This window comes from Lotus japonicus, chromosome 1, assembly GCF_012489685.1.
Source record: "Lotus japonicus ecotype B-129 chromosome 1, LjGifu_v1.2".
Lineage (NCBI taxonomy): Eukaryota > Viridiplantae > Streptophyta > Magnoliopsida > Fabales > Fabaceae > Lotus > Lotus japonicus.
Genome location: NC_080041.1, coordinates 96,256,596 through 96,281,170, shown reverse-complemented (window position 1 = coordinate 96,281,170; position 24,575 = coordinate 96,256,596). Strand labels below are relative to the sequence as shown.

The 24,575-nt window shown below is 36.0% G+C and overlaps 4 protein-coding genes across 6 annotated transcripts; 1 reads left to right on the top strand and 3 right to left on the bottom strand.

Annotated features, from left to right (window-relative positions):
- Positions 1-1,767: 1,767 nt before the first annotated feature.
- On the bottom strand, positions 1,768-2,955 carry LOC130732281 (uncharacterized). Its single transcript, XM_057584363.1, has one exon. The coding sequence runs from the start codon at positions 2,683-2,685 to the stop codon at positions 1,951-1,953; it is 735 nt and encodes a 244-aa protein (XP_057440346.1). The 5' UTR covers positions 2,686-2,955; the 3' UTR covers positions 1,768-1,950.
- Positions 2,956-6,188: 3,233 nt separating this feature from the next.
- Positions 6,189-10,921, bottom strand: LOC130728108 (probable acetyltransferase TAP2). The gene is made up of 8 exons (XM_057579452.1): positions 10,759-10,921; positions 10,562-10,656; positions 10,412-10,472; positions 9,824-10,007; positions 9,370-9,469; positions 9,175-9,275; positions 7,215-7,308; positions 6,189-6,675 (listed from the first exon to the last, which is right to left on the bottom strand). Exons 1-8 carry the CDS (start codon positions 10,917-10,919, stop codon positions 6,596-6,598), a joined length of 876 nt encoding a protein of 291 aa, XP_057435435.1. The 5' UTR covers positions 10,920-10,921; the 3' UTR covers positions 6,189-6,595.
- Positions 10,922-13,225: 2,304 nt separating this feature from the next.
- LOC130728107 (BTB/POZ domain-containing protein At3g08570-like) lies at positions 13,226-16,724 on the top strand. Its single transcript, XM_057579451.1, has 4 exons — positions 13,226-13,481; positions 14,058-14,124; positions 14,566-15,723; positions 16,071-16,724. The coding sequence occupies exons 1-4, from the start codon at positions 13,405-13,407 to the stop codon at positions 16,587-16,589; spliced, it is 1,821 nt and encodes a 606-aa protein (XP_057435434.1). The 5' UTR covers positions 13,226-13,404; the 3' UTR covers positions 16,590-16,724.
- Positions 16,725-17,406: 682 nt separating this feature from the next.
- Positions 17,407-23,429, bottom strand: LOC130728106 (4-hydroxybenzoate polyprenyltransferase, mitochondrial). Of its 3 annotated transcripts, none has more exons than XR_009015576.1 (10): positions 23,246-23,429; positions 22,323-22,906; positions 21,909-22,044; positions 20,982-21,103; positions 20,135-20,204; positions 19,873-20,022; positions 19,364-19,499; positions 19,212-19,264; positions 18,627-18,698; positions 17,407-18,048 (listed from the first exon to the last, which is right to left on the bottom strand). XR_009015576.1 is itself a non-coding variant. In XM_057579449.1 (10 exons), the coding sequence occupies exons 2-9, from the start codon at positions 22,754-22,756 to the stop codon at positions 18,629-18,631; spliced, it is 1,215 nt and encodes a 404-aa protein (XP_057435432.1). In that variant the 5' UTR covers positions 22,757-22,906; positions 23,203-23,429; the 3' UTR covers positions 17,407-18,048; positions 18,627-18,628. The 3 variants fall into 3 exon arrangements, 2 of the variants coding, with proteins under 2 accessions (XP_057435432.1, XP_057435431.1); XM_057579449.1 differs by having other exon boundaries at positions 19,168-19,264; positions 23,203-23,429; XM_057579448.1 differs by having other exon boundaries at positions 19,168-19,264.
- Between the last annotated feature and the right edge of the window lie 1,146 nt (positions 23,430-24,575).

Below are 24,575 nucleotides of genomic sequence, written 5' to 3'. Positions count from 1 at the left end.
CCCCTGGTCCACCGGTGGACCAGAATATATGTAGTGCACCCTAGTGGGCACCTTTAATGTAAAGGAGAGCAAAAAAACTCAAGTCTCTTTTATATATATATATAGATGTTGGGCCACTGACGTTACTCTTTAATGTCAATGAAGAATATCCTCTGATGTCCTTGTTGTTTAATTTTTTCTATGCATATTTCAACCCTTTAAAATTTAAATTATTACAAAATATTTGATTGTTGTTTTAAAAAACATATATTTGTAATTGCTGATAAAGAAATACTAAACATATTTTTATATTGGGTTAAATATGTTTTCTTTTGAAACGGTTAAAGGTGCCAACTAGGGTGTGCAACTTTCTTTTTGGTCCATCCCATGAACCAACGTGTTTTAGGTAATTTTGCAATAATTAAATATATATTAAAAAAATCCCAAAATCAATTGAATCCTCTGTGGCTTATCTCCTTTCACCATCACCAACCAATCTCTGACCCATCTGAATCTGAAATTCGTCATCCTCTAGATTCGGGATCCTCCTTTCCTCCACAACCTCCTTCTTCCTTCACCGTCTCATGAACGGTGTCCACATCGCCTGAATCGACGGTCCACAACTGGATCTTCCTGAGTCGGTGTTTCTTCAACCGCTGAAGAAACCTTGCCTTCATCAGCAACTTCTTGCGCCGTTTGAATCGGCGATTCTTTCGAATGTGCTTATGAAGAAAGTGGACTGATTTCATGGGGGTTTTGGTTGGTTGGGTTCTGGGTTTAGTTAGTCTGTTTCTCTGTCAAGCTGCAACAATTAATATGAAATTGAAAATAATGAACTGATTGTTGTCACCGTGATATATTAGTGAAGATTTACTCAAAAGGTTTGATTTTTAAACTTTGTCGATCCACGAATTTGAAGAAACCAAACAAGTCCTATAAATCTCGCATGCCACACTTTTGATGTTAACATGGTGCGTGTTCCTGTCTGCAACATCATAGAACAATTTTTCAGTTTTTGAAAAAGCACACACACTCATTGAGATTCCAAGTTCAACTCTTTTTCTTGTATTCACGAGGATTGCTATGTAAGACCCATAGGTTCAACTTTTGAGATTGTGATTAGAAGCTAAAATTAAATGATGGTCCATGGGTGAACCAAAAAAAAAAGTTGCCCACCCTAGCACAACGGTTAAATATGTTTTCGTCGTTGCATGAGTTAAACACCTGAACTGAAAATAGTTATTGAAAAAAAAAATTCCTAATTTTTGTTTATGTAAATTTTCGTTTGATTTAAACTAGTTTTTATGATATTACAAAGCATTTTTGAAATTTTTTACCCAATCAACGTGATAATCATAGTCAAATATAGGTTCAATTGTACATCATGAGTAATTGTTGTTCGCCCCATTTTATTTTCTTAATGTGTGTATTAAAGATTGTTATGTTATGTGTTAGTACGTTAAACATAAAAGTTAATTTTGAAAACTCATTTCAAGTTGTAGACTTACAAGAAACTTAATTTAAGGCACTTGCATGTTTGCAGTTGTCCAACAGAAGTTAGATTCTCAAATGGTTACTGGTTGCTTCATTGGCTACCTAAAGAAATATAAAATGGTATATCCTTTATTGTCTTAATCATAGCTCAAGAAATGTAGAAACGGTTAATGCCAAATTTCTTGTAAAGAATATGGACATATAGGAAATTAAGATCACGATTCCTTTATCCATATATAAGTGTTTCCTTCATCCATAGTTGTTCCTTAAATAAGCTGATATTGAAAAAGTGCATATTCATCATCCACCATTTATGGACTTCTTCAGAGAACAAAACAATGTACAAACTGTATTTATATATACAAAATTTCCATTCAAATTTACTGCGAAAAAAAAGAAATAGAGAAAAGTCACTATTTAAAAATGAAAAAAAAAAGTAAAAGTAAAGAGAGAAAAACTAATTAGATATATGATGAGTCATTTGCGGTTTCTGGTTTGTTTCTTTCGAAATGCGACCTCAGTGTCCAATCCAAAACCATCGACGGTTCGAACATGAACCAAAATAGAGTTATTAAAAAGCTCAATGAGGGGTTGGACGCTGTAGAGGTCATTAGCGGAGTACTTATCAGCACGGCGCGACAGAGCCACGTGCAACACGCACACCCCGTTGGGCTTCAACGTGCGTTCAATCTCAGCCACGAACTGTTGCGGGTACAACGCATGATCGAACACATTGGAGAACTCAAAATCAAACATGTCATTGGGAAATGGTTGGTGGTGAAAGTCACCTTTAACCACCAGCGGCGGGTACGGGACCAAGTCGATTCCCACTGAATCAACCACCCCTATCCGCCGCAGAGCTTCCACCTCTTGCCCCACGCGTGCACCGATGCACAATGCCTTGGACGCGTTTTTTAGAAGATTCTTTTCTTTGAGTTCCTCGAAGAACCGCGCGAAAACCGGGATCTTCCTATTCCAGTCGCGGGTTGTCCATACTTTTCGGAGCCTCGGGTTGAGGGTCTTGTTGAGCTGGCGTTGAATGTAGGCCTCATAGGAGGTGTAACCGGGTCGAATCGTGAGATCTTTGTTGGTGTGTGATTGATGGGGTTGTTGTCGAGGCGAGAACAAGTGGAGAAAGAGGAAAGGGAGGGAGAGGAAGAGGGAGATGAGGAAGCACCTTAAGATGAATGGTCTTGTCAGATTGATTTTCATGTGTGTGTGTGTGTGTGTATGGTTATTTAATGTTAATGCCTGAGAAAAGGAAAAAAGCCATACATGTTTCTGGTTGATGATATGCTTTGTACATTATTGTGATTTATGTCTTTAGAATGAGATTGTGATGGATGATGAGGTGGGAGGGAGAAAATGGGTGTGGAAAAGCTTGAGGGGTCATGAAATTTTCTAGAAACAAAAATTTGAGACCAAAGAGAGAGTAGAAAAAACAAACCAAACCAAAGAACAAAAAACGTACTCCTATAAAAAAACCAATATTTAGAGAATTCAAATGAAAAAGGTTGATAGATAGTTAGATACGCCGTTTATAATGATCGTTATGATAAGTAAAGGCTTCATGAGTTGATGTGGCTCATAGCTTAGTCAAGCTACCTCTCATATGGGTAACTAACTTAGGGGCACTTGGCGTTTCCCTGATTTGTAGCTTGGTTACATGGTGTATGGTTATTGTAAGTGGAAATCCATGCATAAAAGGAGACCAGAATTTAAGGAACTTGAGGTTAGTTAGGATGGTGTCTCTGACATTTTAGTGGATGCTTAATAAAGACAAATTTTGTTGTTTGTTTTGATTCCAATTTATAGTTTACAATTTTTCAACTATTTTTTCTTTAGTTTTTGTTTATTACATATTCTTTATTAAGCTATGAAACATTCAAACAAATGATGGTAATAATATTTCTATTTAATAATAATAATAATAACCTACACATTATAGATTATATGAAAAAGTGTACTCGAGGTTTTTTTAGAAGAAGAAGTTAAACTCACGTACATCTGAGTAATTAAATATAGGCTTAATTGCACTTTTGGTCTCCTAACTATGGCCTTCCTGCGAAAATCGTCCCTAAACTTCAAAATTAGCAAAACTCGTCCCTCAACTATACACACAGTTGCACTTTTGGTCTTCCGTTAGCATTCCGTCAGAAATCTAACAGATTGCTGATGTGGTATTATTTAATAATATTTTAATTGAAAAATATTAATAATATAATTAAGGCTTAATTGCACTTTTGGTCCCCCACGAAAGCGATATGTGTCATTAGAGTCCCTAAACTTTAAAAATCCCATTTTGCCTCCCTGACGTTAACCCCCGTTAGCACTTTTGGTCCCTCCACACTTTTCCATCCAAAAACTAACGTTTTCTGGATTTTTCCAGAAAAATTCATCCACTTCTTCATCTTCTTCATACATCCTTCAATCATCTTCATCATACTCTTCATCTTCTTCATTTTTTTTCCAGAAAATCTAAGTTCTTCAAAACCAAAAACTCTACAACCTTCATTCTTTCTTCATCTTCCCAAATTCATCATCTCCAAGCTTCACTAAGAATACCATAACCCCCATAGGTCTTCTCCAGAAAATCCAAGTTCTTCAAACTCAAAAATATCAAACCTCAATTTTTTTCCAAATTTTTTCATCTTCTTCCTCTATCTTCAAAATCTTCATCATACACTTAGCAAACAACCACCACAAAAATCCTCAAACCATCAATAACTGACACATTGAATCTGTTATACCTTAAAAAAATAAAATATGTGCTCGTTAATTATAGTCCAGGAAACTTTGGACCAAGTTAATTGATTATTTGCAACTTTGCAACCACAAATCAATGACCCCACGACCCATGATTAATTTCTCTCATTCTCTGTCAATCTTGTAGCACAATTTTTGAATGGCAAGCCAAGGCCGAGACACTTAGAATTGGTTACCTTTGCTGATAAACCCAATTAAATGTTGATTAAAGCAAATTGGAAATTCAAAGGACGACTCAAAAACCCTTCTCTGCCAGTTTCCAAAGCATGTCCTGTATCTACACCACAGTTTCCAGAACCTTCTCCCTCCCATGCTCAGATCTGTGACTTCTCCACCATCCTCAGATCTGCGAGACCTATAACCCACTATCATGATCTGCGACTTCTCCACCATCCTTCTTCTCCTTTTCATCGATCTGTGAAGATGGAGAAGATGGGTTCTGTTTCTAATCATTAATTTAGGGTGTAACTATGCATATAATTAATTTAGGGATGGGTTCTGGTGCAGGGAAAGGGCGAGATGGGTTATGTTTCTTAATTTAAGGATGAAGAAGATGAATGATGGGATATGAAATTCTGGAATTTGGGTTCTGAAGGAAGAAGTTGAAGATGAATTTAGGGTTAAGATGAAAGAAGAAGATTTAATTAACTAATTCACTAATCATTAATTAATAAATAGGTATTTTTGAATTTCTTAAAAATACTTTTGTTTTTTTTTTAAAAACCTGCTGTTATTTAATTAAATTTTTTTTTTCAGTTAAAATTAATTAAGAAAGGTCATGTCATCATTTTCAGTTAGATTTCTGACGGAATGCTAACGGAAGACCAAAAGTGCAACTGTGTGTATAGTTGAGGGACGAGTTTTGCTAATTTTGAAGTTTAGGGACGATTTTCGCAGGAAGGCCATAGTTGGGGGACCAAAAGTGCAATTAAGCCTTAAATATATTACATTAAGTAACCTCTTACTTAATTTTTGTAGATGATCCATGATCCAAAATCCAATCCTGAATCAACTCAGCACACCCTAGAAGCAACTCTCATGAAGGTGGAGGGAAGCAACTTTGCACTTGACGGTGTTTGTAACACCTGCAATCACCATCCTGGTGTTGAAGTATATCAAATGTTCTCGAGGATTCGAATCTCCAAAGTATAGATCTAGAACTAGCGTCTTCAAATGCTCCGGGATGACTGTGTTCGCCACCGTCGTGGCGAAAGGTTGGAAGTTGACAATCGTCATCGCGGTTCTTCAATCTGTGTTCTGATGATCGTTTCGATCTTGCGTTAGCTGCACCACTTGTGCCTGCAAGATCTCGTTCACATGTTGCATCTTGTCCAATATGTCAAGTATGGCCCGCACCATCGGGTTTTGACCCAAATTTGTCGCCATGGCAAGTTGCGTGTATGTTCCGCCGCAGTTGCGGACCTAGTAAAACCAGTCAAGACTCTCACCCTCGAGGTCAAAGGAGATGGTTTTCCATGCCCCACGGTGGGCGCCAAGTGTACTTACACAAACCTAGCACTCTTAGATCTAGGGTTTAGAATCGTAAAAGTATAGAATGAAGATAACATGTCTTATTGAATGAATGACTTAGCCTTTTATAGTGGGGATAAACCTTAACCCTAAGTCTATTACATTTGGGCCTCGCTATGGCTTAATGGGCTTCCTGTTGAGTCTAGCCCAACTTACAATGGCTCCTTCTAAGTCCCTAGAAGTGGACCCACCTGGGATCCTAGTCCTTCCTTGTGTAGGTCGAGCCGCCCAGTTTCAGGGCGAGACCAGTCCACAATCTATTGACAATGTCAGGAGAGTTAGTAATGTGTCAAGAAATATTGGTACAAGAAGTCGTTGATACACTTCTTGATAATGGAACCCGAGGATAACCAGTGAAGGACAGTCATAACAAAGTTTACAAATTATTTCGAGATATAATTGAAAGGAAAGAGGGAAGATCTCGTGAGACTTTGGAATTGATTATTCAGGGCATCCTGTCATTGCCGTAGGTCCATCACTTCATTAGACAATACAAACATGAGGCATACAACAGAAGAAACCGCCAACTTAACATAATACAACCATTGCATTCAACCAAAAAAAATAAGGTCCACTAACTCAGCAGTAGCTGATGTTGTAAGGCTTTTCATATATAAAGAAGGTACACTAGCTTAAAAACAAATCTGGTTCTTTAACCAAAGCCTCACAATTATCTTGCTGGAACCTGACACAATAATTACAGGATTGATGTCCAGATTTTACAGTTTCAGATTTCACACTTGCCACTGGTGCTCCCTTATGTATTCCATGGTTGCAATGTAAGCTAATGTAAATGAAGCATAAGCAAGCTTTTGCAGGGTTGAAATTAGTTATTTGGGTACCAAAACATGCCTTTTATGCCCTCTGGGTCAGCTTGAAAACCTAAATTGCCATAAAATTCCACAACTGCATTCAACATACAAAAGCAAAGAGTGATTGCATAACCATGAAAGACCATGAAACTCCAAATTTCCAACCGTACTAACAAAACTAGGCACTCCCAACTAAAGATGGAATAAGGTAAATATATGGGGCGGATGCTTGTAGCATTAGTTAGACTAAAAGAATAGCTAACTCAGGGTGAGGATTGCTCTACCATTAATAAGGACTATTCTAATCATATCTCTAGTCAATGAGGAACCTTAACAGTCAAGATTATGATTTAACTAGGAAAGGATTGGGGGAAAATATCCATCCAGCTGCATTCACAAACCAGAGGCAAAGATAGTACAAGACGATTATGGTTACGGAAGTCAATGAAGACTCTAAAAATGGCCCTCAAAATTTATGGCATAGCTTTATGTCTACTTAAGCCAAAACTACAGATAGCATAGCACAAGAACACGAAAATTACCAAGTACTTTTGAGTTTTGACTGACAAGTAGCACTAAATTATGTAATTGTGGAAAAAATCAAATGCATAGAAGTTCTCAATATTGTTATACCTTGACCATCTGCAAACAAAGTAATATTACCAATGTCCCTTTGCAAAAGAGTTCGAATCAGTTTCTCTACAAGAGCTTTACCAAGACCTTGGCCCTGTTCAATAAACCAAAACAACATCAATACAAAATACTCCAATCCATATGAAGTCATGATTTATGCTTAAATTAGAACAGGACAAAAGGCGCACAAAAGCATAAGAACAATTTTGCAGAATTCTAGAATCCAAAACTGATTCCACGTTTAACAGAACCCCAGATTGAAGCATGAAATGATTGGCTTCCTCTAAGACTTTGTTTGGGAGTTTTGAAGGAGATTCAATAGAATGGTTCATAAAGGAGTGGTTTGAAATGTACTGTAGTAGAAAAGTAACTTCCCTCACTACTCTTCTAGCTCTTATTACCCACTCTATTATCATTGAACATTTATCATTACATTTTACAAGATCATTGTTTATGCCTGAATGAATCCTAGTACATATGGAAAACATTTCTTTAACAAATTTATTGACATATTTTTTCTAGATCGCAGAGTATTGTATTATGTATATCAGCTTAAAATAACTATTTGCTTCCCATTTCAACAATTTCTTGAATCAAGCTAATACATAAGATTTTGAGGAATGGATTTAAAAGATCTAAACAGCTTGCAATGCATACGAAAAATTAATGATATATTTTAAGCTCAACAAATTTATTTTGTACGTGATTGTTAGAATAATGTCTTCTAGTAGTTTACAGCTAAGAGGAGAGTACTTTATACTTATCCATCCCTGGGCCATATCTCATTTGTGGCCATGTGCTAAAGCAAATGTGTTGGTCAAATGCCATGAAACAGTAAAAAGATAATATTGCAGCATGCAAGACACCAGCATAAAAAATTTGTGCATCACTGTCAAAACACAGAATAAATCATCCTTGCACATTATACACATCAAAATTGGAGAATGGAGTCAGGTAAAAAATGCAGAATTTAAAGGAAGACAAACAAGCATAGGGCCGCGGGGGGGGGGGGGTCCCTTATGGAAAGGAGACAAACAACGCATGAACTCTGATAGGTACTAGCAATGGACAACAAAGAAATACTGCATTTTAGTCCCTGGCATTCAAGAGACCAGGACTCACCCCAAAAGACCCAGATTACAATTCTAATCCCCTCCTCTTTTCCCTTTTCCCCTATTTACAAGTTACCTCTTACTCTCTAATTATCTTTTAACTAACTAACTAAGGGATTTCCCTAACTAACTAATCAAAGGGTTTTACCTATAAAACTCTTTTTCAGAAGACAGATAAATTGATTAGTATGAACTATGAAGAAGGGTTAAAATCTAAAATGGTCATCGAAAAGAAAAGGGGAGAGATGTTTCATGCCAAATTCCCTGAATCAGGGTATGAAGTATGAACAGATAATTGAGGGTTTGAGTGATGTAGAGTGATTTAGGTTCCCCTCCTTAACAAGTTAACTGCAATATTTAAAAACTGCAAAACAATTTGTGCATTCGGGTGCATGAACAAATAATTGAGAGCTTGAGACTTCAGTAATATGAAGTGATTTAGGTTCCCCCTCCTTAACCAGTTTACTCCATTTATATAAAAAAAAATTGCCAAATGAGTTACCTCCTTGTACCACTCCACTCGATCCATTCAAACAAAGTGTAAACAAGTGCATTTATTATTTATCTCCCTCAGCACATTTCGACGAAGAAAATACATGTGCTATTCACAGAGCATAAACATTGGCATGGTAAGCTTTCTTGGCCTCAGACAGCCAGTTCAGTTTTTAGTTTTTACATCATAAGTTCAAATACACAGTGAATGCTGCATTAAGTAAAAGATGCAGTCAATTAGTCAGTTTATTACACATGAACTTGAGATTTTGCATATTCTATTTTCAGAAGTAAACTCTTTCAGTAACTTGCACAAGCGTTTTATTCAAAAACTGTGGTTGATTGACAGAAAATACCTGGTAGCCAGGATCAACTACAACATCCCAAATTGTGGCATTGAAGGCATGGTCAGACGTAGCACGGGCCATGCCAATTAATCTCTTTTGTTCATTCCCCTCTGTCAAATGACTTCGCCAAGTACACTAATTAATTTAACCAACCAACTAACTAATTCAATCAGAGGATGTAGCAAGATGTCATATTGTTTTTACCTGACCCAGGTGATTTTCGTATAGAATGCAGAGAGGCTACTATATAGCTATTTTTCAAAGCAGCAGCTAATTTTGACAATGGCCTACGCGGCCACCCTACCTGTTGAAGAGATGAACCATTCATCATATTAAGGCTGAGTATGATAAATAACAACTTCTGAAATCTTAGTAATCATGTTTTAGTGATAAAAAATTATACACTATATCTGTAAAATATAATGTTAAATGCAAGCTCTAAGGTGTATTAAAGGAAGCTATTGTCATGAATAATGTAAATAGGACTATGTAAAGAACTTCTTAATGTTGTTAATGTGGTCAGACAAGTTCTTTTAATATGATTTGAGCATGTGCAAGGATTCCTGTCAGAAAAGTAACTTCAAAACTAGCACGGACATAATCACTGCCTCGCAATATAAACATCAATACACAGCATAAAGACACATTAGACCCACACCTTGTCACAGAGGGCTTGAAGATCATAAACATCAACATCTCCACCCGAAGAGAATATTATTTGCTCAACTGTTCCATCAAGTTCTGTCTTTTTAACAAGGACAAACTCCTGAGGTAGAGGTTCTTCATCTTCTTCATCTATGGACTGTGGATCGATGACCTGTGTTGTGTTAGTCTTCGTAAACCTGAAAGGGGGACACAAATCAAGGGTACTTTCAATATAAGAGATACACAAATCATCATATGTGTCACACACTAGGCTGCCATGGCAGTCTTAGAATTCAGCAGCAGGGAACAGATACATTTATATTAACCCAAGTAAAACATTCTGTAGGCACTACAAATTACAGCTCCCAAAGCAACAAAGTTTAATATAAGAACCAAGCATACAAGTTGAAGAACAACAATTCAAAGTGGTTAATCATTCCTTCCTACACTGTAAATAGTTAAGCAAAGTGGTGAATTTCCTGTGAATATCTATAAGAACCAAGCATACAAGTTGAATTTCTATAACATTTGTACAATACAAGTCTAGTACCCTTTTTGCATTTCCTATATTTACTAAAGGGGTAATCAAAATTGAAGGTACCCAGATTTAATTGACTCCCAAAATCCAGCCTTGAGTTGAAAAGTTCTAAACTTTCTTGTTGCTGCAATCAACAGAGACAAAATAAAACATGATCAGAAGTAAACAAAAGCCAGGGAACCATGAACACTAAGCAAGAGAGTGAGAGTGTACCTGTAGTACTAAAGGGGCAATTAAGATTGGAAGGAACCAATAACTGAGTTTGAGAGGAAAGGTGATAATTGGCATGAAAGGGAGAAACTGAGAACCTGCAACCAACAACACATATGCATAAAAAATCAAAACAGTGATAGAAATTAGAAGAAAGAACTGAAAGTGAAAAACAGTTAAGGTAGACAAAGACAACTCACGAAGAAAACGAAGAAGGAATAGCATTGTGAATGAGGGTTAGCATTTTGAGAGTGAAAGATGCTTTGTGTCTTGTCCACCCAACAGTTAAGTTGTTCAGAGATACTTGTCTTGATGGTGATGATGCATGTATCTGTGTGTGTGTCTTCCTCGACCACCACATTTCTTCCCATTCTTTCTTACCTTTTGCCTCTCAAACTGGGCTTCCAAAGAGGAACTTGGGTTTGACTTTGTGGGCTTGGCTCAAAATGCCAACTTTCTCAATGGCCTAGCCACTTTTTGCTCCACAAAAACTTATTTTCAACCAAAGTGATTAAAATGGATGCTTATCAGTGACTAAAAAAATCAGATTTAGAGTGCTTTTGTTTACATTTTTCTTAAAAATTAAAAACTTTTTAGGTGTTTGGCTCAACTTTAAAGAAATCCTTATTTTAGGGATAGTTTGAAAGAGAAAAACTTTGATGCATCGACGGTACAAAGTTTGTTTACACCGTCAACTAATCAGATTTCTAACAGATTAATCCGACTCTATTATTTGTTTTTTTATAGATACATTTTTGTTACTGTATTGTTTGGACTAATAATACTTACATATTTTCATTCATTACTATCTTATTTAACTTTTCATCCCTGTATTTAGTCTGGTTATTATAACACTGAATGAATTTTGGTTGTTTTTACAACTTGCAAGATGGGAAAATTGTTTCAATACACTGTACACAACCTGCACTTACTGAAAAATGTCCCCCCACTCCCCCCATTTTATGTGTCAGTTCTGTTTCCTTCAGTAATTATCTAAAAAGTTCTTAGAGTTAAATCATAAAGAATTTTCGTATTGTATAGGATTTCTTAGTTGAATGATTCATTAATTTGTCTTGAAGCTAAATACAGTATTAACGGTTAAATTATAAATTATAATCAAATACATGTTCAAATGAAGGATAACTTTTGTATATAAATATATATATATATATAAATATAAAAGAAAAGAAACGTGAAGCTATCAATCCATAAAGTTAAGGAATATACTTAGAAATTCATACTTGCCTTACCACATGACACATGTTATAATTAATTGATAAAATAATAATGAATAAATAAAATAATTTAGGAAAAGGAATAAGAAGGCAGAATGTGTAGTTTGTGTCTCTAATAATTGCATCTTTATTGAGTTCTGTGTCAACTCAGTAGCATCGATCCATGCCACTAACACCCTATGTCAGATGCTCTTAGACCACTTTATCTTTTTAAATGAAACTTTGTTTTTCTTCTCTGCCTTGTAAGCTCCAATATTGACCCTTTTTCTTCACCAAATCAACACCACTGCCACCCTGTTTGCTGCATGTGGATTATGTTATGATAGTCTACTAGTTACACCTTTTACTTTTCAACATTACTGCTTATGGTAGTAACTTGTTCAGGTTTTCATTTTTCTTTGAAATTTGTGGAAGGTTACTTGACTTACTTCCATTGGTCAGATCACCATTGCCAAAGTTCTTTTTAAGACATATTTTTTAGGCAATTCTTTTTTAGCCAAGATAATATACATTCTGGTTCCTTTGTTTTTTTAAGACATGTCTTGTGGTTACTTCCACAGGGGAGTTATATCCCGCGAAATATTTTTATGCACAAGACTCAAATATAAGATATTGTTAAAGAGAAATTAAACATGTATCACTTGAATCAACTATGCATTGGTATTATTGCAAAAATTGTGATTTATAAATTTATTACAAAATTGATTTTAGAGTTAGAATTTAGAATTAATTTTGACTTAAAAATTGATTCTAAAAGTTGGAGAATCAATTATATGACTATGCAAAGATGCAACCAACATTTTCTTTCGAATCGTTTAAAAAGGCAATTTGTCAAACTCAAATCACAATTGAATGATTGGTTTCATTTTGGATCTATTATGTAAATAATTATATTTTGTATCTGCAACACAATTTTTTATATCTTTCTTTCAATTTGTTAAAATTTTGAAATTCATTGTAACTCTTATCCGAAATTCTTTAATTAAAAGCTTTCTTAAAATAAAATAAAAAATTTAAAGCTGTGCAGTTGATACAGCTGCATATTTGATTTTGAGTAGCAAATTAAGCTATTAATTAGTATATTATGAGTAACTGTGTGAGTAATGGACATTTTAAAGCCATAATTTCAGCCTTTGGTTTTGGTAATTTCAAAAATCAAAACCCAATAAAGTTACAAACACAACCTGTATGCAAATTTTACCACTGCACTCAGTTTTTTTGCAATGTAATGTCCAACATCCAAGGCCAACGATGGTACTTGATTAGAATATGAAATCTGAGCACTGTTTAGAGTAACAGTATTGTGACTCAAAAGCCAGGAACAAAAGCAGCCAAAAAGCAAAAGATGGTTTTGGCTATACACACATCACATATTGTATGAAAACGAAAAGAAAAAGTTGTGTTGTTGTTTGGGTGTGTGCCATGGCATTTGTGAATATTTGATAGCTTTGTTGAGGGCTTTTTGGGGTGTTCACTTCACAATATTCCTGAAAACCTGCAATCTTTCTTTCGTACACATTATTTGATAGTTTAATCATCCTCAGCCACAGGGTCACAATTTGTGTTGCTGTTACAGAAACATACACAACACATTGAAAGAAAGAAAGAAAAATGGTTTCTGAGAACTCTCTTTCTTCTTCTAAACGCTCTCCAGCTACTCCTAACTTCTCCAACTCATTCACTACAAGGTACTAATTAATACCTTCATTGATCTTTTTGCTTCCTAGTTCTCTCTGACTGTGTTGTTTTTTGTCTAGTAAGAGTGTGATATACTTGTCTCTTTTTATTTCTTTTGATGGTGGATTAAGAATGTAGTTTCATGTGTTTGTTTTGTTAGAGCTCATTTCATTCAAGTTTTATCTTACATGGGGTTAGAGTTATAGTTATATAGTACCTTTTTCTAGATTGTGCATTTGATAACTTGGTTAGCCAGTTTCATCTGGATTTTGTGAATAAAGGCTATAGTCTATACCATTACATAGTAATCTTGAAAGATAAAGGTTATAGTATGTTTGAAAATTCTTCTGCAGTTGATTCTATAGCCAAAATCAGTTCTAGAAGGAAAGAAGCTTATGGGAGTAGTTTCTAGGTGACTCTGAGGAAAAATAAGCTAATTCAAACATATATTAATGTACAGAACATGTTTGATTGTTAGATATTTGGAGTTATTAAGGTAGAGAGAGTTATCTAAATTCTTGGGAGAATAGTAGAATTGCAGGTTTAAAGACAATTGTCATGCCATATTGATCTTTTTTTTATGGCAGGATTTTTGCTGATGTTGCTGGTGACATTACGATTGTTGTTGATGGGGAATCATTTCTGCTGCACAAGGTAAATCTTTGAAGATGTGGTTTACAGACTACTTGACAAATTCATGAGCTTGTTCTGTTATACTAGTTTCTATGAATTGGGATATTATGAATACTTTATGTGAATCCATAACATGTTAGCATGGACTAAAATTTACCACTGGTTTTCCAAAAGTAATGCCTGCTTTAGAAATCAAAGGGAAAAGCTCATGACTCTATTTGGCTTCTTTTGAGTACACATTAGCTTCCCCCATTATATCTGTGAGCATCACTGTAAATAAGCGTTAGTCCTCACTTCAAGACAAAAAACGGATGAAGCTTTTCTTGTTGATTGAGATGAAAATTCGTTTACATTGCAGACAACTAGTAACCAAACACACTCAGATGATGTCTTAAATTGACCAAAACAGTTCCTTTGAACTCAAAATCTTTAAAAACTTACTTTTTCCTTGTTTTCATGAAGTTTCCCTTGGTGACCCTGAGTGGGAAGATCAGGAAGATGGTTGCTGAAGCCAAAGGCTCCAATCTTTCGAACTTGGAGCTCCTCAACTTTCCAGGGGGATACCAGACATTTGAACTCGCCATGAAGTTCTGTTATGGGATGAATTTCGAGATCACAACATTCAATGTCGCGAGGCTACGTTGCGCAGCTGAGTACCTGGAAATGACAGAAGAATACCGGGAGCGAAACCTTGTCACAAGAACAGATACTTATCTCAATGAGATTGTCTTTCAAAGTCTTCAGAAGTCAGTGGAAGTATTATCCACCTGTGAGATGCTACCTCCAGACATGGTGGACGAGATTAGAATATCAAAAGGGTGTGTAGAAGCCATTGCAATGAATGCATGCAAGGAGCAACTAGCTTCTGGTTTATCTAAATTAGATTGTGATGGTGAATCTAAAGAACTAAAGGAAGGTTGTGTTGCATGGTGGGTTGAAGATCTCTCAGTGTTGAGTATTGACTTCTTCCAGAGAGTTATAAGTGCTATGGGAAGAATGGGAGTTGGATCAGATAACATTATTTCTTCACTGATTCATTATGCTGAATCATCACTGAAGGGTATTGGGAAGAGTCAATTTTGGAACCCATCAAGGACAAATTCAAGTCCAACCAATGGAGAAAAGGATCAAAGGACAATTGTGGAAACTCTTGTGAGTCTCATGCCAACAGACAAAAGCTCTTCCATTCCATTGACCTTTTTATTTGGTATGTTGAAGATGGCTATCATGTTAGGTGCAACCATTTCTTGTAAGCTTGAGCTTGAAAGGAGGATAGCATTAAGGTTGGAAATGGTTTCACTTGATGATCTTCTTATACCATCTCTGCAGAGTGGGGATTCCTTGTTTGATGTCGATACAGTTCACAGGCTGCTGGTGAATTTCTTGCAGAGGATTGATGAGGAAGAAAGTGAAGATTATGGATATGAATCTGATGAGGTTGGTTCTAATTGCCATGGTTCTCTGCTAAAAGTGGGGCAGCTTATGGATGCTTATTTAGCAGAAATTGCTCCTGATCCTTGCTTAAGTCTACCGAAATTCATTGCTTTGATAGAGGCACTTCCTGATTATGCTCGTGTCATTGACGATGGCCTTTATAGAGCAATCGACATTTATTTGAAGGTAAATTTGCTTCAACTAAAGAGAAAATCCTTGTCTGATTCTAATAGTTATAGCATGTTTGGATCAACTTCTCTCTCATCAGAAACAGTTCTACTACTCAGATCCCCAGAATTGATTTTGACTTCAAAATTAATTATAGAAGGGTTTCCAAACACGCACTTAAGCAAATTCTAGTCAAACTTCATTCTTGATCATGCAACAGTTACACTTACAAGAATTAGTATTAGCAGGTTTCTCATGAAAAACGTGGTTCGAGTAGTAACCCCCTAAAACTAATCAGTTGAGTGTGTTTGTTATTCATTTTTCCTTCTTCATGTTGACAAAACACAACACCTCTTTTTGTTCAGGCACATACAACATTGACAGAACAAGAATGCAAGAAGCTTTGCAAGTTTATAGACTGCCAGAAGCTGTCTCAAGAAGCATGCAACCATGCTGCCCAGAACGACCGGCTTCCAGTGCAGATGGTGGTGCAAGTCCTGTATGTTGAGCAGCTGCGTTTGAAAAATGCACTGTCAGGAAGTTCAGGAGATGGGCTGCTATCACAGAGAATAAGCAGCGGTGTTCCAAGCGCTGCCATGTCGCCGAGAGATAACTACGCTTCTCTGCGGCGGGAGAACAGAGAGCTGAAGCTAGAGATTTCGAGATTGAGGGTGAGGCTGAGCGAGTTGGAGAAGGAGCAGATGTTCATGAAACAAGGCATGATTGATAAGGCGGGAAATGGAAGAACATTCTTAACCTCTATTTCTAAGGGGATAGGGAGAATTGCCATGTTTAGCAGTCAAGGTGGAGGTAAACGCCAGAAATCGGTTAGGAAGTCTAGGGAGGGTAAAACTGGGAGGAGTAGGAGATACTCTGTCTCATAGATAGTGCTCTTCTTCTTCTTCTAAATTTAGCTTTTAGAGAACCCTCTATTACCTTTTCAGGTTATCACAACTTGTAAATGAATTGGTCAAAAGTTTCCCTTAATCTTTAGTCCTAGTCTTACGGTTGAACTTCAATACTTCCCTCTTCTTCTACCCCACTATATCCAATTCTGGTTGCCAAGCAAAGGTCTTAGACACGGACACTACTTATTGCAAGCCACTAATCAAACACCATTTTTCAAGATATGTAAATTTGGACCACAAAACAAAAAGATACGTAGCATCACTTTGTCCTATGGGGCAGTGTCACTGCAACTCCATTCCTTGCTATCCCTGCCCCACCCTCACAGTGATGCAACGTACTTCTTTCTTGTTAAACTTGCTCCTTAGAATGCTTGAAAAGTAAAATTTAGCATGTGCAACCAAATAACAAGAAATTACTCCCCATGATTTATGTTTCTATAACTTCTCATACAGTAAGGAACATAAATCCTAAATTGGCTTGTGGAAACCAATTGATGACATGAGTAATTATTTTTATCCACTCTGCCAAAGACCTCATTAGCATGTTATTGGCATGAAACAAGCTTCACAAATCTGCAAACTCTTTTATTGCATATTCACTTCTTGGGAAGAGCTATTGTGCTTTGAATTGTGACACCACTAATTCAAACACGCTAGTTGATAACATTGAGGCATGCTATTAACTATGGAAAACGAAAGCATGGACATTAATCAATAATGGAAGTCTACATATGTTGCAAACATTAGTAACAACATTCCACAAATATGTGCTTTATTCTATTGTCAACACAGAGAAACGAATCTTTGTAGCAACTTTCATTTTCAATCTTGTTCTTGAATTGTATTACAAGTTTTTCAATGTGTCTGATTTTTCTTACATGGAAAATACCCCATGTACTGCCAATAATCAATATGAAAGTCATCATGTAACAAATATGATGCCCTTTTACTCGTCCAGACCCGAGTGGACTAATTGATAGGTACCAGCCATTAAAGAAGAAAGTAAACTGAAGTAACACTAAGAATTTACAGGTTATTCGAGAGAGCATGGCCTCTCCCAATTCCCAATGACCCTAAAGATGTTATTTCTCTCTAAGTCTCTTATTTATAACATTCTCTCACTCTCTCAAACTAACTAAAACTATCACAACTAAGTAAATAACTAATTAACTAAGGGCACCTATCAATACTCTATACTCCGCCCCTGAACATTCACTGACTCCATAGTTTGAACCTTCAAATGGCAGCTACTGTGCATTGGCATCTCCCACTCGCAGAGTATTTTCTCGTAATTCAAACTGGGCAGGTTCCCTGTTGATTTCTTGGTCACAAGTCACAACCTCAAGTCTAAGGAGATGCAGTGTCCAGGTTTTGCACACCAAAAGACAATCATCTACTTCTTTCAAGTCTTATTCATGTAAGCTCACAGTGCCTTCTGCAGATATAATGAAGAAAAATATTTAGTAACTAGTTAATCAAGTCAATCAACTAGTTAGCCCTACAACAAATTGCCATTGACATACTATGACACATAAGTGCCTCCATTAGCTTCAACCTTCGAGTTTAATTACAGGAATACTAACATTAACATCCGCTATGACACATGCTTTCTAACACGCGCTTTATTATTGAGAAAAATTAACGAGTTTCACTAAAAATTAAGGGGATCCACATAAAAATTACTCAATAATAAAACAATAACAACAACCAAGTACTTTCCCACTAGGTGGGGTAATCTTGCGACATCATACTTTCCTCATATACTAAGAAGTGTGATTAAAAGTAAAAAAGTGTGTCAAAGAGTTAGTTGACTAGCACGGAAACTAGATTTTGATAAAACTAATGATATTAGAACATGTTCAAACATGTAATACGAAGTGGTCTTTTAAAACATGGTATAGAAGAGAAATGTACAGAAGTGTACAAAGATGTAATCAGATTGTCCTAGGAAGGTCATATTTGGAATGCGCACAATGTTTGATTTGTTATTACTATATTATAGGCAAAATTTACCACTATGATGAAAGCCTCCCAGCAAGGATCCCACCAAATATGATAGCTCCAAACCACTTATTTGAGACAAATCTGAAGAGATGGGGGAAAAAAAGGTACAAAAATCAGGTCATCATGTTTAATTTTAAGAGAATTGAAATGAACTTTATATTGTAATTAAGCTAATCAATACATCAGAAGCTTTTTACCATATTGCAATCCACATTAAAACGCCTGAAAAGTAACTAACAGAAAAATAGAGCAAACACTACATTTTGGAGGGTTTCCTATGTTGAGCTCTGAGGACATAAAACTAAATATGCCATCAAGTCTTAGTAGCAAAGTCATAAAATTAAGTTTTTAAAAAACTGAAATTGAATTTTGAAAAAGTTTATGATAATCTCAAATTTGCTTTTTCATGGCATGGCCATTAGAAAAATAAAAACATTATGACACTCCAGCTGATGTTCAAGCCAATAAAGTAATGTTTGAGATCCTATCAGAAGATGGGCTTTTGGATAATTAAATCATTAACATATGCACAAAATCCTGCCAAACATACTTCCTATTGCAATCAGCACGCGATGAAAGGTCAACTGTCCATACTTGCCAGCCCAAGTGTCCGGATGCAGCTGCCAGACATGCATAATATGGCCAACCTGCTCCAGTCATATGAATCAGGAGGTCAAAAAAAAACCATCATTGTAACCCAAATAGTCATGAAAAAAGAGAACAGGATGATATTTATAAAAAGATACCTAGTTCAGCATTAAAACCACTGAGAGCAAGATTACCAAGGCATGCAAACCCAAAACCAGTAATCCATTGCTTTGTCAAATCACCAAAGCGTAAAGCTGTTGATTTAACTCCCACTTTCAGGTCATCTTCTTTATCCTGCATGCCAAAGTTAGAAAACATCATTAGACAGTACAAGAATTTTGATTACACTGCTTTATTCATGTGAACAATACCAAGCAGTCTTGTCATTGTATTCTTTGTTCCATAACACCTAAACTGTTAGAGACAATATAATCGTCTGAACATGGTTGAAATGCAAATCATATCATTACTTCAACACCCCCCATATCTGAAGGAGAGCATTTTAAGCCCATCAACATGAAGAAGTGCAGTAATAAGAAGCAAAAACCCCGTAAAGCCCTCTTCTTACCAGATCCCAGACACTAAGCCAATAAGAAACAATGAAAAGACAGAACAGAGGAGCAAAATCACAGGGCTTACATCTTTCAAGAAGAAATGCTGTTTTTACCTGATGTGCATAAATAGTATCATACACAAGGGTCCAAAAAACTCCAGAGGCATAAAGTGGCAGCACGATAGATGGATCCAGACTTCCTCTAATTGCTGCCCATCCTAACAAAGCCCCCCAATTAAAGGTCAACCCTAGATAGGCTTGAGGCTAACCAATATAGCATCAGAGCACCATATAAAATCATAATGAGATTATGCATCAAAGGTAATAACAAAAACAAAACCAGTCAGAAGAAATTAGAAATGAGGAAAATCATTACCCAAAATGTAAACCTCTTCATGAGGGGATAGGAGAAGACGAGAAACAAGGACGAAGCACCCAAAACACGGCTGTGGTATGCAAGCCAAAAAAATATTAGAAATCTTAGCAAGATTCATTCATTCACACTTCATCTCAATTTAAATATGCCTGCAAATGAGATAATGACAACATGCACACTAAAATATAGGGATGCATAGCAATCGCAAGTTACTTGAAGCAAAACTCTTTTTTGAAGAAAGGGATCAGTCTTTGTCCTGAAAACAACAATGTTTTCAGTTTAGCAGGATAAATAATTAAATACTTCATAGAAACGCTTTATCTTCTTTCTTAGATAGGGTTTGGTAGTGGACATAGCCAGTGATATGTCTTCCTTGTGCAATTGAATCAATTTCGATAATGACTAACACTAATATGCAGTAGAGGCTAATATGCAGGAGACGCAACTGCTAAGCTACTTTAATAAACAGTCTTGGTAATAAAGAAACAGTTACCTGCTCTACGTGCCAGAAGTTCAAAAGAGATTATTTTTCACATTCTGTGCATATCATTTTAACCTACTTTCCTCCCATTATTTAATATTTTCAAGGTCTCTTGAAGGGAACAATCTAGGTAAATTAGTTTCAGAAACTCTATACAGTCTTTAATCTTATTAAATATCAAAATAATATGGTATTTGCCAGCTTTTGTGATCAGGATCAGACTACCATAATGAAGGACATGCACCACAGATTATGGATCAAGAAAGGCGATATCTTCTTCTTAGCTAATCAAGATATTACATATTCAATCGTCTACGTCCCAACATAATACGCATAGACCCATTTTGGCAATTCAAATTTACTAACCTATAATTATTTAGTTGCAAAAGTATTCCAAGACCCAAAAGCAATTGAAATCCAAGAAAAGAGAGTCCTTGAAATGGGGTCAAAAGACCACTTGCCACAGGTCTTGACTTTGTACGTTCTACCTGCATTATTTCTGAAAAAGTCAAGGGAAGAAGTGTGACATTAACCTCAATCATATGCTCAATAAACATAAAGTGCTTCAGTCAAAAAAATATCACAAGGGTTATACCGTATAGCAATAAAATTAAATTAAATAAGACACCAACCAATGTCTCCGGTGTTATCCTAATGGATGGGAAATATTGAGTTAATGTAATAGAGGGCTTTCATCATCTATAACCATGCCTATAAGTTACTTGTTCTAGCATATTTTACGGTATGAAAATTATATCTATTAGGCCGTTTTATTCAACCTGAATCTAGTCCTCTCTTATCCGTCACTTAGACCCTCAAATGCACAATCTAGCAAAGGCATTTTTTAAAACGCAATATAAGTTCAATAATAGGATGATATTAATGTTAAGTAGAAAGAAAGGAAGACAAAAAATCCTACTAGAAGACAGGAAAAAATCAGGATACAAGCAACATGATAAGCAAGTTGTCCATCTAAATTAAAGAAAATAAAGATGAACTTACAGACCATATGAAATCTTAAAGCACTAGTCTTGGCATGACTTAGCTTTCAGATCATTTTTCTATCAATATCTATTAAATTAGCTTCAGATCATGATCTCTTATACTAATTTACAACACACATTACTATTTCGGCATCTTTTGTTGCCAAAAAAACACTGCAACAAAAAGAAAAGGCAGCTACAGATTGACAAAGGCCCGTAGTGGTCATTGTCGACTCAAGCAGGTTTGTTTTCTATGAAGGATGCCTGTGATCCTTTACAAAAAAGAGAAAGAAAAGACAACCGTACTGACCTTTGTATCAATATCCCGATCAAGCAGATCATTTATAGTACACCCAGCTCCTCTTAAAAGCAATGCTCCACATCCAAACAGAGTCAACATTTTAAAATCAGGAAGGTGACCAGGGGGTGCAGCTAAGGCAATTGACCTATGGTAGGAATTTAGAATTTCTCAAAAGAGAAAGAAGAATAATCTAAGCATAACAACTATATAAAATAAATTAAGTTGCACATTTACAAAACAAATGAAAAGACGGAACTTCGTGCGTGGCCTTTGAAATTTCATCAACTCACTACCAATTTTAAAGGTGTTACACACATTTCGAACTAGCAATCCAGTTATATGATAAAAACTATTAAGCTCTCCATGTTGTCATCAAGAGTGTTTAGACATAATAATACAATATAAGTAAACAAAAAATCTTACCACATACAAGGCCATAAAAGCAACCATGTTCCAATTGGCTTATCAAGCCGAGCAAGCCGAGCATAGGGCTGAACCCGCCTAGGCAAGTACAAGTCGATCCAAGAGATATCCACTCCACTACTCACATTACTTCTTTGATTCTTATCTTCCTTTGAACCGTTTCCTAAACTTGAAGGCGATGTAGAGATGTGCACAATAAACTGGATATTCGGGAGAGATCTAACACTTCTACAAAATTCAACATTAGAAATTTGACGGTGGGGTGGCTTGAAAGGACTGAGTAGAAGATTCAGACCAGGTTTTCGTTCTACAAATTGTTTAGAGGAGATCAATGGATTGGAGATGGAGGGGTAAGGAGATTTGGAGGAGATAGAAGAAATGAGAGAAGATTTGAGGAACCTATGCGAAGCACGAGAGACCAAAGCTGACACCATTTTGTCAAATGCAACAAGTGGGGGTTCTGTTCTTCAAAGAATTCAATTACAGGAAGAGCAAGAAATAGAGTTCAAAAATCAAAATATGTAGTGAAGTACCAAGGTTTCAAACCCACAACCACAATGGACTAACAACCTTCCCTGATAATTCTGCAACAAATTTATAAAAAAGAACAATTAGACTATGTTTGGATTATGCATTTCAGCATTTGAAAATTCTGAGGAAATTGAAATTCTAGGAAACTTGAATTATCTAATTGACAACAATAGAACTAATCACATTACTTTTCTATATTATAACAAACAAACAAAAAATGATGTTCATTTACTAATCAAACTAGTTGTTTCCAGCATTCATTGACATGAAGAATTTGGGATACAGAGAAAGAGAAAACATGGTGATAGAAAGAGTGAATAAGAATAGGGGTAAGGTAAGCTATACACACAGGTTGCAGTTGCAGCACAGTTGGTTCCGCCAATGAGTGTTACCTTGCATTTCTCACTGCGTGTCAGTGTGTGCCGAACTCGCCGCGCCGTCAATTGAATCAGCCGCGCCTCGCCGGAGTCGCTGAAGCTCCGACCACCGTCTTTCTCTCTTGGTTTTTGTCTGCTCTGTTGTTTGTCTCTGCTGCACACATTTCTGATTTCACCCACACACTCTAGAATGAAGGGCCTGGGCCAACGTTTCAATGGGGTTTTGATTTTCTTTTTATTATTATTACGTTATTGAATAAAAAACAAATCCAAACGTAAATATTTGACCCAAAATAATAAAAAATAAAATTTGTTAGGAATTAGTAATTCATTATAATATTTATACTCATTTTAGTCATTATATACTCAAAAGCAATTATATATAATCAAAGTTGTCTAAACAAAATTCTGTCACGTTTTTTGTAACATTCAAACATAAATCATGTTACTTAAACTTACGTTTACATAACTCAATTATGTCAACTCAAACGTGGTTGGGTTCTGCGTCTAGCTCTTCCATAATCGCATCCTATGCTTAAACGTGGATAAGAAAAATGTTTGTTCTCATGTATTGTGAATTGATTAAAGCAAGCAGGAGACTCACGTGTGGCTGAACGTCCCAGGGTAGCTTCTTTATCAGGCAAAATCGATTCTCTCAATTGAGTGTCACTTCCAAGATTGTTGTGGTAAGGGAAGGACCGAGGAGTAGGGGATTGGGTGATGGTTGAGTGAGAGCTAGGTGGTCGTTGCGGAGGTCGATTAAGTGGAAAGAAGAAGAATGGGAAAGGGGAGGTAAAGAACCAAAAGTGGTACACAAAATTTTGGATTGACCATGTGAAAAATTGACATGGATTGTCAATCTTTCATATGAGCAGCATAACGTCACCTGTCATTTTTATATTAATTTTTTTTTTGTCAATGACCAAATTTTTTTATCAACAATGATCAAAAAATTATATATTTATTTTCTAAGGCCCTTTTTAAATTTGATTCTACATGTCAGGACTAAAATATAGTATTTAACAACAATATAATGGAATTCTGAATAATAGAATGATGTGATGATCCTCCATGCTGGTGGTTCCATCTTAATTGCACTTGCCTTTTTCACATTGTGTTGGTCACGATTTCACACAACATTTCATTCCTAAAAAACTGCACATTTAATTTTCTACATTGATCAGCAAGGTATATAAGACCAAGTCAAATCAAAATGCATTGACATGAGTCAGAAATAGCACTCAAGCACTGAACATAGACAGATCCATGAAGATCAAGGTTGAAGATAGTCGGCACTACTACTCGAACTCGATCTTTTGATTGATTGCGCTATTGCCATGTAACT

Coding starts and splice junctions, on each gene's coding strand:
- LOC130732281 (XM_057584363.1), bottom strand. CDS start 2,685: ATGAAAATCAATCTGACAAGACCATTCATCTTAAGGTGCTTCCTCATC.
- LOC130728108 (XM_057579452.1), bottom strand. CDS start 10,919: ATGTGGTGGTCGAGGAAGACACACACACAGATACATGCATCATCACCA. Junction 10,473..10,561: donor TTGCCCCTTTAGTACTACAG/GTACACTCTCAC, acceptor TGTTGATTGCAG/CAACAAGAAAGTTTAGAACT. Junction 9,276..9,369: donor ACGAAAATCACCTGGGTCAG/GTAAAAACAATA, acceptor GTCATTTGACAG/AGGGGAATGAACAAAAGAGA.
- LOC130728107 (XM_057579451.1), top strand. CDS start 13,405: ATGGTTTCTGAGAACTCTCTTTCTTCTTCTAAACGCTCTCCAGCTACT. Junction 13,482..14,057: donor TCCAACTCATTCACTACAAG/GTACTAATTAAT, acceptor TTTTTATGGCAG/GATTTTTGCTGATGTTGCTG. Junction 14,125..14,565: donor AATCATTTCTGCTGCACAAG/GTAAATCTTTGA, acceptor GTTTTCATGAAG/TTTCCCTTGGTGACCCTGAG.
- LOC130728106 (XM_057579449.1), bottom strand. CDS start 22,756: ATGGTGTCAGCTTTGGTCTCTCGTGCTTCGCATAGGTTCCTCAAATCT. Junction 21,104..21,908: donor ATCGGGATATTGATACAAAG/GTCAGTACGGTT, acceptor GAAATAATGCAG/GTAGAACGTACAAAGTCAAG. Junction 20,023..20,134: donor TGAAGAGGTTTACATTTTGG/GTAATGATTTTC, acceptor TATATTGGTTAG/CCTCAAGCCTATCTAGGGTT.